A 17,448-nucleotide genomic window follows, 5' to 3' on the forward strand; every position below is an offset into this window, starting at 1 on the left:
ATACTTTATTATTTTTATTAAAAAAAAAAAAAAAAAAAACTCTTTTATTTAGTACTGGCAGACTTTCTGCCAGTACTTAAGATGGCGGGAACAATTGTGGGGTGGGGGAGGGAAGAGAGCTGTTTGGGAGGGATCAGGGGGTGGGATGTGTCAGGTGGGAGGCTGGGGCGCGATCCGATATAGATCGCAGTTTGCGGCGCAAGCGAGGGAACCGGCGTCGCCCGCAGTTTCAGCTCGCAACTCGAGCCATCCCATATAAGTCGCCGTCAGATGCTAACGTGCCGTAAGTCTCACAAACCAGCGATGTCCAGAAATCTGCGCAAGTACAAATTTCTGGCGTCGCCAGTGACTTGCGGCACGTTAGAATCTGCCGGCGCCTATAAAACCTGACTAAAGTTTAAAACACCCGCACTGTCTAACACGCCTCCCTAACATAGCCCGCACTGTCTAACACGCCTCCCTAACATAGCCCGCACTGTCTAACACGCCTCCCTAACATAGCCCGCACTGTCTAACCCTCTATCCGCTATCCCCCCTCACTAGCCTAACAATAAAAAAGCTATTAACCCCTAAACCGCCGCTCCCGTACCCCGCCGCCAGCTATATTATATCTATAACCCCCTAAAGTGAGCCCCTAACACCGCCGCCATCTATATTAAAATTATTAACCCCTAATTTAATCTACCTACCCCGCCGCCAGCTATATTATCTATATTAACCCTAAGTATATTATAGTTAATATAGGTATTACATTATATATATTAACTATATTAACCCTAATTATATTAGGGTTAATATAGTTACTATAGTATTTATATTAACTATATTAACTCTATCTAACCCTAACTAAATTTATATTAAATTAATCTAATTCATTTATAAACTAAAATATTCCTATTTAAATCTAAATACTTACCTATAAAATAAACCCTAAGATAGCTACAATATAATTAATAATTACATTGTAGCTATGTTAGGGTTAATATTTATTTTACAGGTAAATTGTTAATTATTTTAACTAGGTATAATAGATATTAAATAGTTATTAACTATTTAATATCTACCTAGTTAAAATAATTACCCAATTACCTGTAAAATAAATCCTAACCTAAGTTACAAATACACCTACACTATCAATAAATTTAATAAACTACAAACATCTATCTAAAAATACAATTAAATTAACTAAACTAAATTACAAAAAAAACCAAACACTAAATTACAAAAAATAAAAAAAAGATTACAAGATTTTTAAGCTAATTACACCTATTCTAAGCCCCCTAATAAAATAATAAACCCCCAAAATAAAAAAAAAATCCCTGCCCTATTCTAAATTAAACAAATTTCAAAGCTCTTTACCTTACCAGCCCTTAAAAGGGCCTTTTGTGGGGCATGCCCCAAAGAATTCAGCTCTTTTGCATACAACAAATACAATCCCCCCCCCCATTACAACCCACCACCCACATACCCCTATTCTAAAACCACCCAAACCCCCCTTAAAAAAGCCTAACACTACCCCCCTGAAGATCTCCCTACCTTGTCTTCACCACACCGGGCCGAACTCCTGATCTGATCCGGGCGATGTCTTCCTCCAAGCGGCAAAGAAGAATTCTTCCTCCGGCGACGTCTTCCTCCAAGCGGCAGCAAAGTCTTCATTCTTCCGGCGGCATCTTCAATCTTCTTTCTTCGCTCCGCCGCCGCGGAGCATCCATCCCGGCCGACTGCTGAACTTGGAATGAGGTACCTTTAAATGACGTCATCCAAGATGGCGTCCGCCGAATTCCGATTGGCTGATAGGATTCTATCAGCCAATCGGAATTAAGTTAAAAAAATCTGATTGGCTGATTGAATCAGCCAATCAGATTCAAGTTCAATCCGATTGGCTGATCCAATCAGCCAATCAGATTGAGCTCGCATTCTATTGGCTGTTCCGATCAGCCAATAGAATGCGAGCTAAATCTGATTGGCTGATTGGATCAGCCAATCGGATTGAACTTGAATCTGATTGGCTGATTCAATCAGCCAATCAGATTTTTTTAACTTAATTCCGATTGGCTGATAGAATCCTATCAGCCAATCGGAATTCGGCGGACGCCATCTTGGATGACGTCATTTAAAGGTACCTCATTCCAAGTTCAGCAGTCGGCCGGGATGGATGCTCCGCGGCGGCGGAGCGAAGAAAGAAGATTGAAGATGCCGCCGGAAGAATGAAGACTTTGCTGCCGCTTGGAGGAAGACGTCGCCGGAGGAAGAATTCTTCTTTGCCGCTTGGAGGATGACATCGCCGGAGGAAGAATTCTTCTTTGCCGCTTGGAGGAAGACATCGCCCGGATCGGATCAGGAGTTCGGCCCGGTGTGGTGAAGACAAGGTAGGGAGATCTTCAGGGGGGTAGTGTTAGGCTTTTTTAAGGGGGGTTTGGGTGGTTTTAGAATAGGGGTATGTGGGTGGTGGGTTGTAATGGGGGGGGGATTGTATTTGTTGTATGCAAAAGAGCTGAATTCTTTGGGGCATGCCCCACAAAAGGCCCTTTTAAGGGCTGGTAAGGTAAAGAGCTTTGAAATTTGTTTAATTTAGAATAGGGCAGGGAATTTTTTTTATTTTGGGGGTTTATTATTTTATTAGGGGGCTTAGAATAGGTGTAATTAGCTTAAAAATCTTGTAATCTTTTTTTTATTTTTTGTAATTTAGTGTTTGGTTTTTTTTGTAATTTAGTTTAGTTAATTTAATTGTATTTTTAGATAGATGTTTGTAGTTTATTAAATTTATTGATAGTGTAGGTGTATTTGTAACTTAGGTTAGGATTTATTTTACAGGTAATTGGGTAATTATTTTAACTAGGTAGATATTAAATAGTTAATAACTATTTAATATCTATTATACCTAGTTAAAATAATTAACAATTTACCTGTAAAATAAATATTAACCCTATCATAGCTACAATGTAATTATTAATTATATTGTAGCTATCTTAGGGTTTATTTTATAGGTAAGTATTTAGATTTAAATAGGAATATTTTAGTTTATAAATGAATTAGATTAATTTAATATAAATTTAGTTAGGGTTAGATAGAGTTAATATAGTTAATATAAATACTATAGTAACTATATTAACTATATTAACCCTAATATAATTAGGGTTAATATAGTTAATATATATAATGTAATACCTATATTAACTATAATATACTTAGGGTTAATATAGATAATATAGCTGGCGGCGGGGTAGGTAGATTAAATTAGGGGTTAATCATTTTAATAGAGATGGCGGCGGTGTAAGGGGCTTACATTAGGGGTTAATAATATTAATATAGCTGGCGGCGGTATAGGGGGATTAGATTAGGGGTTAATAATTTTTATATAGGTGGCGGCGGTGTAAGGGGTCAGATTAGGGGATAGATAAGGTAGATGGCGGCGGTTTTAGAGGCTCACAGTAGGGGGTTAGTTTATGTAGATGGCGGTGGGGTCCGGGAGCGGCGGTTTAGGGGGTAATAACTTTATTAGGGATTTCGGGGGGGGGGGGATCGCGGTTGACAGGGAGATAGACATTGCGCATGCGTTAGGTGTTAGGTTTATTTTAGCAGATCGCGGTTGACAGGGAGATAGACATTGCGCATGCGTTAGGTGTTAGGTTTATTTTAGCAGATCGCGGTTGACAGGGAGATAGACATTGCGCATGCGTTAGGTGTTAGGTTTATTTTAGCAGCCAGTTTAGGAAGTTACGGGGCTCCAATAGTCAGCGTAAGGCTTCTTACGGCTGCTTTTTGTGGCGAGGTGAAAATGGAGTAAGTTTTCTCCATTTTCGCCACGTAAGTCCTTACGCTGCATATTGGATACCAAACTGCGCGGGTTTGGTATACCTGCCTATGGCCCAAAAAACTGCGGGCGACGGCAGAAATATACGGGCGTAACTTCTAGGTTACGCCGTATATGTGATACCAAACCCGCGCAAATATTGGCGTCGCCGGCTTTTGCGGGCGACGATTTATATCGGATCGACCCCCTGATCTCTAAAATTAACCCTGCAAGCTCCCTACAAGCTACCTAATTTAACCCCTTCACTGCTGGGCATAATTAACGTGTGGTGCGCAGCAGTATTTAGCGGCCTTCTAATTACCAAAAAGCAACGCCAAAGCCATATAAGTCTGCTATTTCTGAACAAAGGGGATCCCAGAGAAGCTTTTACAACAATTTCTGCCATAATTGCACAAGCTGTTTGTAAATAATTTCAGTGAGAAACCTAAAATTGTGAAAAATATAAAGTTTTTTTTTTTATTTGCTCGCATTTGGAGGTGAAATGGTGGCATAAAATATACCAAAATGGGCCTAGATCAATACTTGGGGTTGTCTACTACACTACACTAAAGCTAAAATTAACCCTACAAGCTCCCTACAAGCTCCCTAATTAACCCCTTCACTCCTGGGCATAAAACACGTGTGGTGCGCAGCGGCATTTAGCAGCCTTCTAATTACCAAAAAGCAACCCCAAAGCCATATAAGTCTGCTATTTCTGAAAAAAGGGGATCCCAGAGAAGCATTTACAACCATTTGTGCCATAATTGCAGAAGCTGTTTGTAAATAATTTCAGTGGGAAACCTAAAGTTTGTGACAAATTTTGTGAAAAAGTGAACTTTTTTTTTTTTTATCGCATTTGGCGGTGAAATGGTGGCATGAAATATACCAAAATTGGCCTAGATCAATACTTTGGGTTGTCTTCTAAAAAAAAATATATACATGTCAAGGGATATTCAGGTATTCCTGACAGATATCAGGGTTCCAATGTAACTAGCGCTAATTTTGAAAAAAAGTGGTTTGGAAATAGCGAAGTGCTACTTGTATTTATTGCCCCATAACTTGCAAAAAAAGCAAATAACGTGTAAACATTGGGTATTTCTAAACTCAGGACAAAATTTAGAAACTATTTAGCATGGGTGTTTTTTGGTGATTGTAGATGTGTAACAGATCTTGGGGGTCAAAGTTAGAAAAAGTGTGTTTTTTTCCATTTTTTCCTCATATTTTATTATTTTTTTTTATAGTAAATGATAAGATATGATGAAAATAATGGTATCTTTAGAAAGTCCATTTAATGGTGAGAAAAACGGTATATAATATGTGTGGGTACAGTAAATGAGTAAGAGGGAAATTACAGCTAAACACAAACACTGCAGAAATGTAAAAATAGCCATTGTCATTAAGGGTAAGAAAATTGAAAAATGGTCCGGTCATTAAGGGGTTAATATCCCTTCCACCAGATCACCCTGGCTCACACCCGGCTCTATTAAAGGGACATTAAACACTTTGAAGTTTTTTAAAATGATAAATTGTATATATTTAAAAAAAACTCTACAATTTACTTTCATTATTTATTTTGTCCCCTTTTCCTGTAATTAAATTCTGAAATTGTGAATATTTCAGTTTCTGTTAGAAATGAAAGTGCAGAACACTGTTATTGTCCACACATTCATTGGCTGCACACTCTAGTGACCTAATTGGCCACAGCAGAGAAGGTAACTTGAAAGCCCTGTTTTTAAAAATACTATTAAAAACAGGGGCACTTTTATTCATAAAAGTTTACATTGAAGTTGTTCTTTTCAAATACTTACCTTTTATTCCTAGCAAGCGTGGAACACCAGAGCAGCGATTCCCACGCTTCCAGGTAGTCTCTTCCTACATCAGAAATGACACATCCGGCTTCCTCCAAAAATGGCTTCCCCCCCAGAGCAAACGTTGCCTGAGGCCACGTTGTGACTGGAGGAAGCTGGATTTGTAATTTCTGAAGTAAGAAGAGATGACCTGGAGGCGGAGGAATCGCTGCTCCGGTGTTCCACACTTGTTAGGAATAAAAGGTATTTTAAAAGAACGGCTTCAATGTAAACTATCATGAATGAAAGTGCCCCTGTTTTTAATAGTATTTTTAAAAACAGGGCTTTCATTCGTGAAAGTTGACATTCACTTTAAGTTACAACATGGCAGCTCCCATTGTTTTATAGACACTAAAACTTTACTTATTTTGTCAATATTTTAACAGCTAATGAAACTTTAAAAAATACATCTACATGTTCTTCACAGACTAATCTTTTCTTTTAATGCATCATTCTATCTAGCATTTTAGTGTTTAATGTCCCTTTAATATAACACTCTGACTCCTCCCCTATCTGTCGTGACTCCACCCACAGGTTGCCATAAATCCGCTTACATGTCTCACAGCCTTCTGTTCCAGGATAATGTCCTGGAAATATAGGGGGAAACTGATCTTACCAAGCAGAGTCTCAGACAAATAGAGTCATACCACATAAGATTTTTCCTTTCCAAAATAAAATGTTATAAAGGCTTACACGGTTGGAAGATATATAGTATTTTCCTCGCCAAAAATAGAAATATATCAAAATAGACAAAAAATGCTATCTTAATGTTCCAAGACTCACCACTTGTTCAGTACGGTTAATTTCTCCTCTATAACCATCGCTGATGCAAACTTTGTTTCCATAGTCTGTACAGGGCAGAAATTGTGGAGGTTTATCGTCTGAATCTTTAATGGTAATATTTATGGTGGCAGTTGCTGTATGGCTTCCAGGTGCTCCAGCAGTTTGTGTATCCTAAAAATAATATTTATTTGTAATCTTTGTAATCTTATCACTATTAAATTCATTAGTTGGATCACAGCAAAAATATAAAGTTATCTTTTCACAGAAAACTATTAGAATACTGTACTAAAAGATATAGAAAGACTGACTGCTCCTTAAAGGGACAGTCAACACTAAAATTGTTATTGTTTAAAAAGATTGATAACATCTTTACTACCCATTCCCCAGCTTTGCACAACCAACACTGTTATATTAATATACTTTATAACCTCTAAATTTCTGCCTGTTTCTAAGCCACTAAAGACAGCGTCTTATCACATGTGATCAGGGGGCAAGTCATGTGATCAGGGGGCTGTCAGAAGATGCTTAGATAGAAGGTAATTACAGAGGTAAAAAGTATATTACTATAACTATGCTGGTTAAACAAAACTGGGGAATGGGTAATAAAGGGATTATCTATATTTTAAAACAATAACAATTCTGGTGTAGATTGTCCCTTTAAGGTTTGCATGCTCTATCTGAATCATGAAAGTTTAACTTTGACTAGACTATCCCTTTAAACCAGTTTGTGAAACTGATATCTCATAGGGACAAAACTCACTGCAGCATTGCAGCCTGAAAATTTCAAATGTCATAAATCATATTATAATATTTAAAGTGGAGCCACGTGTACAGTGGTGCAAAAAAGTATTTAGTGAGCCACCAATTGTGCAAGTTCTCCCACTTAAGAAGATGAGAGAAGCGTGTAATTTTCATCATATGTATACCTCAACTATGAGAGACAAAATGTGGAAACAAATCCAGACAATCACATTGTCTGATTTGGAAAGAATTTATTTGCAAATTATGGTGGAAAATAAGAGGCTCCTCTGTCCTCCACTCATTACCTGTATTAATGGCACCTGTTTGAACTAGTTACCAGTATAAAAGACACCTGCCCACAACCTCAAACAGTCACACTCCAAACTCCACTATGGTGAAGACCAAAGAGCTGTCGAAGGACACCAGAAACAAAATTGTAGACCTGCACCAGGCTGGGAAGACTGAATCTGCAATAGGCAAGCAGCTTGGTTTGAAGAAATCATCTGTGGGAGCAATAATTAGAAAATGGAAGACATACAAGACCACTGATAATCTCCCTCGACCTGGGGCTCCACACAAGATCTCACCCCGTGGGGTCAAAATGATCACAAGAACAGAGAGCAAACATCCCAGAACCACACGGGGGGACCTAGTGAATGACCTGCAGAGAGCTGGGACCAACGTAACAAAGGCTACCATCAGTAACACACTACACTGCCAGGGACTCAGATCCTGCAGTGCCAGACGTGTTCCCCTGCTTAAGCCAGTACATGTCCGGGCCCGTCTGAAGTATGCTAGAGAGCATTTGGATGATCCAGAAGCAGATTGGGAGAATGTCATATGGTCAGATGAAACAAAAGTAGAACTGTTTGGTAGGAACACAACTCGTTGTGTTTGGAGGAGAGAAAATGCTGAGTTGTTGCTGTTTCTCTGCAAAGGGAACAGGACGACTGATCCGTGTACATGAAAGAATTAATGGAGCCATGTATCGTGAGATTTTGAGTGCAAACCTCCTTCCATCAGCAAGGGCATTGAAGATGAAACGTGGCTGGGTCTTTCAGCATGACAATGATCCGAAACACACCACCTGGGCAACGAAGGAGTGGCTTCGTAATAAGCATTTCAAGGTCCTGGAGTGGCCTAGCCAGTCTCCAGATTTAAACCCCATAGAAAACCTTTGGAGGGAGTTGAAAGCCTGTGTTGCCCAGCGACAGCCCCAAAACATCACTGCTCTAGAGGAGATCTGCATGCAGGAATGGGCCAACATACCAGCAATAGTGTGTGACAACCTTGTGAAGACTTACAGAAAACGTTTGACCTCTGTTATTGCCAACAAAGGATATATAACAAAGTATTGAGATGAACTTTTGATATTGACCAAATACTTATTTTCCACCATAATTTGCAAATAAATTCTTTCCAAATCAGACAATGCGATTGTCTGGATTTGTTTCCACATTTTGTCTCTCATAGTTGAGGTATACCTATGATGAAAATTACAGGCCTCTCTCATCTTCTTAAGTGGGAGAACTTGCACAATTGGTGGCTGACTAAATACTTTTTTGCCCCACTGTATATTGTAATTGTTGAGTTACACTGTTAAGGACACTGAAATCACAAAAAGGTCTTCAAAAATTTTAAAGCAAACCAATTAAAACAATATTTATTTATTTTTTATTTTTTGTTAACATTAGGCTTCAAGCGAAAGATCTAGTCATAGGATGTTGTGCCCCTTATTAGACACATTCTCTGGTAATTCTGAAGAATCAAAATCAAATCAGCCAATAGGATGTAAGCAGCTCTCATCCTATTTACTTGATTTTAATTTTTCAGTCAATAGGAATGCAAGGATACCCCTATATAAAAGGGGTTCCTTGCATTCAATCTTCAGTGTGTGGTGGCAGATCGCATTAAGAAGACCTCCATGTCAGATGGATAACCGCTCCGCCTCCACACCACTGCCATGAAGAAAGAAGATGGACCCATGATGGATGAAGATGGAGCTGCCTGGATGAAGACCTTTGGCCGCCGGGATGAAGATTGATCGCTGGAATTCAGCAATACTGAGTACCTTTTTTGGGGTTAGTGTTAGGTTTTTTAGGTGTTTTGGGGGGTGTCTTTTTTTTTAGATTAGGGCTTTGTTTATTTTTTGCAATGGGTAGATTAGTTGTTTTTTTTTAGTTAGGTTTTTTTAATTTTGGGGGGTTGTAATGTTAGGGGATACTTTGCTGATTTTTTTTGCAAAAGAACTGTGAACTTTTAGGGCAATGCCCTACAAAGGGCCCTTTTAAGGGCTATCTGTATTTTTTTTGTAGGGTTTTTCATTTTGGGGTGTTTTTTGTTTTTAAATAGGGTATTGGAATAGGAATAACTTTTTTTATTTTGGGTAATTTACGCCTAGATTTAGAGTTTTGCGTTAGCTACGCATCTTTTTTTTCTAGCGCTGCTTCTAAACAACACTGGGATTTAGAGTTCTCTGAAGGGCTGCGTTAGGCTCCAAAAAGGGAGCGTAAAGGCATATTTATCGCCACTTCAACTCTCAATACCAGCGTTGCTTACGGTAGCGGCTAGCTGGAAAAACGTGCTCGTGCACGATTCCCTCATAGGAAATAATGGGGCAGTTTGGGCTGAAAAAAAACCTAACACCTGCAAAAAAGCAGCGTTAAGCTCCTAACGCAGCCCCATTGTTTCCTATGGCGAAACAGTTTCTAAGTCTGCACCTAACACCCTAACATGAACCCCGAGTCTAAACACCCCTAACCTTACACTTATTAACCCCTAATCTGCCGCCCCCGCTATCGCTGACACTTGCATTACACAATTAACCCCTAATCTGCCGCTCTGGACACCGCCGCAACCTACATTATCCCTATGTACCCCTAATCTGCTGCCCCTAACATCGCCGACACCTACATAATATTTATTAACCCCTTATCTGCCGACCAGACCTCGCCACTACTCTAATAAATGTATTAACCCCTAAACCGCCACACTCCCGCCTCACAAACACTATAATAAATTGTATTAACCCCTAATCTACCCTCCCTAACATCACCGCCACCTAACTTCAAGTATTAACCCCTAATCTGCTGACCGGACCTCGCCGCTACCCGGCTGGGTGAAGACGACTCAAGGTAGGGAGATCTTCAGGGGGTAGTGTTAGGTTTATTTAAGGGGGGTTTGGGTTAGAGTAGGGGTATGTGGGTGGTGGGTTTTAATGTTGGGGGGGTTGTATTTTTTTTAAAGGCAAAAGAGCTGATTACTTTGGGGAATGCCCCGCAAAAAGCCCTTTTAAGGGCTGGTAAAAGAGCTGGTTACTTTTTAATTTAGAATAGGGTAGGGACCTTTATTATTTTGGGGGGCTTTTTTATTTTATTAGGGGGCTTAGAGTAGGTGTACTTAGCCTAATATTCTTGTAATCTTTTTTTATTTTTTGTATTTTAGTGTTTTGTTTTTTTTTAATTTAGTTTAGTTCATTTAATTGTATGTAATTGTAGGTAATTTATTTAATTAATTTATTGATAGTGTAGTGTTAGGTTTAATTGAAACTTAGGTTAGGATTTATTTTACAGGTAATTTTGTAATTATTTTAACTAGGTAGCTATTAAATAGTAAATAACTATTTAATAGCTATTGTACCTAGTTAAAATAAATACAAAGTTGCCTGTAAAATAAATATAAATCCTAAAATAGCTACAATATAATTATTCGTTATATTGTAGCTAGTTTAGGGTTTATTTTACAGGTAAGTATTTAGATTTAAATAGGAATACTTTAGTTAATAATATTTAATTTATTTTGTTAGATTAAAATTATATTTAACTAAGGGGGGTGTTAGGGATACGGTTAGACTTAGCTTTAGGGGTTAATACATTTATTATAGTAGCGGTGAGGTCCGGTCGGCAGATTAGGGGTTAATACTTGAAGTTAGGTGGCGGCGATGTTAGGGAGGGCAGATTAGGGGTTAATACAATTTATTATAGTGTTTGTGAGGCGGGAGTGCGGCGGTTTAGGGGTTAATACATTTATTAGAGTAGCGGCGAGGTCCGGTCGGCAGAGTAGGGGTTAATAAGTGTAGTTAGGTAGCAGCGACGTTGGGGGCAGATTAGGGGTTAAATATTATGTAGGTGTCGGCGATGTTAGGGGCAGCAGATTAGGGGTTCATAGGAATAATGTAGGTGGCGGCGGTGTGCGGTCGGCAGATTAGGGGTTAAAAATTATTATTATAGTGGCGGCGATGTGGGGGGACCTCGGTTTAGGGGTACATAGGTAGTTTATGGGTGTTAGTGTACTTTATAGCACAGTAGTTAAGAGCTTTTTTTTGCGGCTGGAGTCTTGTCGGTAGAGGGTCTACTGCTCACTTCAGCCAAGACTCTAAATACCAGCGTTAGGAAGATCCCATTGAAAAGATAGGATACGTAATTGGCGTAAGGGGATCTGCGGTATGGAAAAGTTGCGGCTTGAAAGTGAGCATTAGACCTTTACCTACCCGACTCTAAATACCAGCGGGCGGCCAAAAGCAGCGTTAGGACCCCTTAACGCTGCTTTTGATGGCTACCGCAGAACTCTAAATCTAGGCGTCTGTTTGTTATTTTCTGTATTGGTAGATGTTTATTTTTTCTGTAATATTAGGTTGTTGTTTTTTTGCAAGGGTAGGTTGTTTTTTTTTGCTTTTTTTATTTTCTGTAATGTTAGGTTGTTGTTTTTTTAATTTAATAGTAGGGTTTTTTGTAAATTAGGTTTTCTATTTTTTGTAATTTATTTTTAATGTAGTTAGGGGGTGTTAGGTTAGGGGGCTTAGTTTTTAGTTTAGTACTTTTGCGTTCTTGGGGGTTGGAGGTTTAGGGGTTAATAGTTTTATTAGGTATTTGTGATGTGGGAGGGTGGCAGTTTAGGGGTTAATAGTTTTAGTAGGTATGTGAGATGTGGGGGGTTGGCGGATTAGGGTTAATAGGTAAATTAGGTGTTTGCGATGGGGAATGGTGGATTAGGGGTTAATAGCTTTATTTTAGTAGTTGCGATGTGGGGGGATGGTGGATTAGAGGTTAATAGGATTATTTTAGTAGTCGCGATGCGGGGGGATGGCGGATTAGGGGTTAATAGCTTTATTTATTGTTGCCGATGTGGAGGGATGGCGGTTTAGGGGTTATTAGACTAGGGGTTTATGTTAGGGATTTAAGTTTTTTTTTTAATTTTCTTTTCTCCATAGACTTCAATGGGGAATGTGAAAATGTGATTGCGATTTTGCAATCGCAGGTGTTAGTTTTTTCCAACACTTTTTCTCTGTTGAACTCTATGGGGAAATACGTGCACGAGCACACCAAGTTGAAACTTTGTTTTTGTGCGGTTTATAGCTTGCCGCACCACAAAAAAACTTTTTTTGTTACTTGTAATGGCTGTGCAATGGAAATTGCAGTACGGCCAGATTTTTAGTAGTGTTTACGCAACAGGTTTTCAGCACAACTTGTAATCTTGCCCAATGATTCTTTTGCTAAACAGACCTCTTTAGGGCATATGATAAATCTTACCTGTACAATCAAATAATATTATATTAAAAGATAATAAAGATAATATTCATAACAGGGGTCATTTAGTGTACTGTAGGAAGTGTTACTGACCATTACTAAAGGATCTCACTATCCCACTAACCAGACTGTGGTCCAGCTCCTCCAACCAGAAGCAGCAGTGTTTATTGAAGTGTTTCTGTTGTTTGTCCAGAGGGAACTTAGTTCCTCCTGTAAAAATAGTGCTGGAACTCCGTTCCCATGCATTCCCGTTCAAATTGACCCCTGCTCCTTAGAGAACTTTCAGTGACTGCTATCATCTAAATGTAGTCATCACAAGCACAATACAATGCCCCAACAGCTCTATGAGAAGTAAAAGCTCTAGTAAAAGCTCTAACCTAAAACAATGATAGCTTTTACTAGAAGAGATTTTACTAATGAAAATATATTCCAATACTGATTATATTCAAGAGTGAAATACACTGATGTACATTTCACTTTTAACAGGAATGCCTCTATAATTATGGTCTCGATCACAATCTATCATGAGAGCTTCTGGGCTATTTCTTTTACAAGATACGATGAGTCCACGGATTTCATCCTTACTTGTGGGATATCGCCTCCTGGTCAGAGCACCACAGCAGAGCTGTATATATAGCTCCTCCCTTCCCTCCCACCCCAGTCATTCTCTTTGCCTGTGTTAGTTAGATAGGAGATGGCAAATTGAGGTGTTAGTAAAGATTCTTCAGTCAAGTGTTTATTATTTTTAAAGTGGTGCCTCTGATTACTACTTTGTGCTAGGGTGTAGCCTAGACCAGATCAGTCTCTTCAGTAAAAAGATAAGCATTTTTCCCATAGGCTCCATCTTTTAGTTGGCCGCCCTGGAGTTTTCTGTCTGATACGCCCACGATGGGCGGGACTATGGTATATGTTCAGGAGGCCCCAATTTTACTATTTTGCCGCCCGGGAGTTTTTCAGCCTAATACGCCCACGATGGGCGGAGCTAGGCTATGTTACTGAAAGTTGCGCGATGCAGTCCCGGTACGCAATGTGAAGCACTCCGTGGCTGAGTCTTGTCATAATGTTGCTATGGCAATTTGCAAAAGGGTTTAATATGGAACATTGTCTGCCTTTTGTCGGTCAGTCTTACATTTAGTTGACACGTAGGGGCAACGATTGCAATTGTATTGTACTTAACATGGAACAGGTGTACTCATGGAATGAGGATATTTTTACACCCACATGCGGTGCTCTGCGATTCCTTACAATTTTCATAGGGAATTGTGTGCACACGGCAGGGTTGCTTTTCTGTACATAGCAATGTCTATTACCAGCAAGGTTAACATGATACAGGATCATTTCTGACACAGAAATAAGATGATTTAAAGTGACAGTACCGTTTGTGTGTTTATTTTTATTAAAACTTTACAAATGATCATCTTATGCCACAAACCTATAGTGTTCACCAGCTGTTTGAGCACAAATGCAATGCCCTGCGCTTCTTTGTATACTCCGTACGGAGTCATTCTTTACATATCATGCATTCTAGGGTTTTACCATGTGGAAACTTACCTTACTAGAGGAATTATTTTCACCTTAGCGCAGGTGTATTCTATCCTAGTACGCCCTGTGAGTCATACGAAATGGAAAGGTCCGTATTCCCTATACTTCAGGAGAAGCCAGCTGTAGTAGCCTGATGGTTAGCTTAGCTCTCTAGCAAGCGGAAGGTTTGCAGTTTGAAACCAGCTGCATCTATTTGCACCTTGTATGGGTGCTAGCAAGCTGTTCAAAACATTACCTTGGGTGATAGGAGTAGTTCCCAACTTAGCTAGAGAACTACTTTCTTGTTTGAGACTAGTTAGATTCTCTAGGGATATCTCAAAGATTGGGAAAGGGATGTACGCCTAAGTTTACCTTGACTTACAACAATGTATTTTCTACCGTCCTTAGCGGGTGGTATTTTGGTTTGATGCTTTGGGGGGTAGTTATCAACGTGTCAACTTTCCTGCCTTCGCCGGCCCAATACGCCCGCCTAAGCTCGCCTCACATCGCCGCCGCGGACTGAAAAAATTTGCCTAAGTTATCAAGTAAAGCTGTCAAAAAGCCGCGGGGCGATGAGCAGCGGACTGTGATAGTTATCACTCATCCGATCTCGCTGCTCTTCGGCTGTTTGACAGCTTTCTTGCTAGCCTGTCACTAAGCACTCACACTAAACTACACTGTTATACCCCCTATACCGGCGCCCCCGGAGCCCCCCGCAACTAAATAAAGTTATTAACCCCTAAACCGCCGCTCCTAGACCCCGCCGCAAGTCTTATAAATGTATTAACCCCTAAACCACCGCTCCCGGACACCGCTGCCACCTACATTATACCTAGTAACCCCTATCCTGCCCCCCCATACCGTCGCCCTCTATAATAAAGTTATTAACCCCTATCCTGCTGATCCCGCACCTCGCCGCAAATAAATAAATAGTTTAACCCCTAAACCGCCGCTCCCTGAACCCGCCGCAACCTATATTAAATTTATTAACCCCTATCCTGCCCCCCCTACACCGTCGCCACCTATAATAAATTTATTAACCCCTATCCTGCCCCCCACTACACCGCCGCCACTGTAATAAAATTATTAACCCCTAAACCTAAGTCTAACACTAACCCTAACACCCCCCTAACTTAAATATTAATTAAATAAATCTAAATAATATTTCTATTATTAACTAAGTTAATCCTATTTAAAACTAAATACTTACCTATAAAATAAACCCTAATATAGCTACAATATAAATAATAATTATATTGTAGCTATGTTAGGATTTATTTTTATTTTACAGGTACCTTTCAATTTATTTTAACTAGGTACAATAGCTATTAAATAGTTATTAACTAATTAATAGCTTACCTAGCTAAAATAAAGAGAAATGTACCTGTAAACTAAAAACTAACCTAAGTTACAATTACACCTAACACTACACTACTTTAATAAATTATTCCTATTTAAAACTAAATACTTACCTGTAAAATAAACCCTAAGATAGCTACAATATAATTAATAATTACATTGTAGCTATCTTAGGATTTATATTTATTTTACAGGTAACTTTGTATTTATTTTAGCTAGTTAGAATAGTTATTAAATAGTTATTAACTATTTCATAACTACCTAGCTAAAAGAAATACAAAATTACCTGTAAAATAAATCCTAACCTAAGTTACAATTAAACCTAACACTACACTATCATTACATTAATTAAATAAATTAACTACAAATAACTACAATTAAATACAATTACATAAACTAACTAAAGTACAAAAAATAAAAAAAGCTAAGTTACAAAAAATAAAAAAAATAAGTTACAAACATTTAAAAAAATATTACAATTTTAAGCTACTTACACCTAATCTAAGCCCCCTAATAAAATAACAAACCCCCCCAAAATAAAAAAATGCCCTACCCTATTCTACATTAAAAAAGTTCAAAGCTCTTTTACCTTACCAGCCCTTAAAAGGGCCTTTTGTGGGGGCATGCCCCAAAGAATTCAGCTCTTTTGCCTGTAAAAGAAAAATACAACCCTCCCCCAACATTAAAACCCACCACCCACATACCCCTAATCTAACCCAAACCCCCCTTAAAATAACCTAACACTAATCCCCTGAAGATCATCCTACCTTGAGTCGTCTTCACTCAACCGAGCAGCGATGGAACCGAAGAGGACAAGAGGATCATCCAAGGGGCGCTGAAGAAATCTTCCATCCGGGCGAGGTCATCTTCCAAGAGGCGCTGAAGAAGTCTTCTATCCAGGCGAGGTCATCTTCGAAGCCGGGTCTTGAATCTTCATACCGCCGACGTGGAACATCCTTCTTTCCCGACGGACTACCGACGAATGAAGGCTCCTTTAAGGGACGTCATCCAAGATGGCGTCCCTTCAATTCCGATTGGCTGATAGGATTCTATCAGCCAATCGGAATTAAGGTAGGAAAAATCTGATTGGCTGATTGAATCAGCCAATCAGATTCAAGTTCAATCCGATTGGCTGATCCAGTCAGCCAATCAGATTGAGCTTGCATTCTATTGGCGGTTCCATCGCTGCTCGGTTGAGTGAAGACGACTCAAGGTAGGATGATCTTCAGGGGATTAGTGTTAGGTTATTTTAAGGGGGGTTTGGGTTAGATTAGGGGTATGTGGGTGGTGGGTTTTAATGTTGGGGGGGGGTTGTATTTTTCTTTTACAGGCAAAAGAGCTGAATTCTTTGGGGCATGCCCCCACAAAAGGCCCTTTTAAGGGCTGGTAAGGTAAAAGAGCTTTGAACTTTTTTAATGTAGAATAGGGTAGGGCATTTTTTTATTTTGGGGGGGTTTGTTATTTTATTAGGGGGCTTAGATTAGGTGTAAGTAGCTTAAAATTGTTGTAATATTTTTTTAAATGTTTGTAACTTATTTTTTTTTTTTTTTGTAACTTAGCTTTTTTTATTTTTTGTACTCTAGTTAGTTTATGTAATTGTATTTAATTGTAGTTATTTGTAGTTAATTTATTTAATTAATGTAATGATAGTGTAGTGTTAGGTTTAATTGTAACTTAGGTTAGGATTTATTTTACAGGTAATTTTGTATTTCTTTTAGCTAGTTAGTTATGAAATAGTTAATAACTATTTAATAACTATTCTAACTAGCTAAAATAAATACAAAGTTGCCTGTAAAATAAATATAAATCCTAACGGCTAGATTTGGAGTTTGGCGGTAAAAGGGCTGTTAACGCTCCGCGGGTTTTTTTCTGGCCGCAC

General features: G+C 38.9%; 1 protein-coding gene across 1 annotated transcript in view; it reads right to left on the reverse strand.

Moving 5' to 3' along the window:
- CDHR5 (cadherin related family member 5) overlaps positions 1-17,448 on the reverse strand; it is a 75,570-nt gene that overhangs the window by 31,349 nt on the left and 26,773 nt on the right. The window contains exon 5 of the mRNA XM_053689291.1: positions 6,424-6,594. Coding sequence (XP_053545266.1) covers positions 6,424-6,594 — 171 coding nt within the window. The remainder of the gene's footprint in view (positions 1-6,423; positions 6,595-17,448) is intronic.

This window comes from Bombina bombina, chromosome 7 (assembly GCF_027579735.1).
Source record: "Bombina bombina isolate aBomBom1 chromosome 7, aBomBom1.pri, whole genome shotgun sequence".
NCBI lineage: Eukaryota > Metazoa > Chordata > Amphibia > Anura > Bombinatoridae > Bombina > Bombina bombina.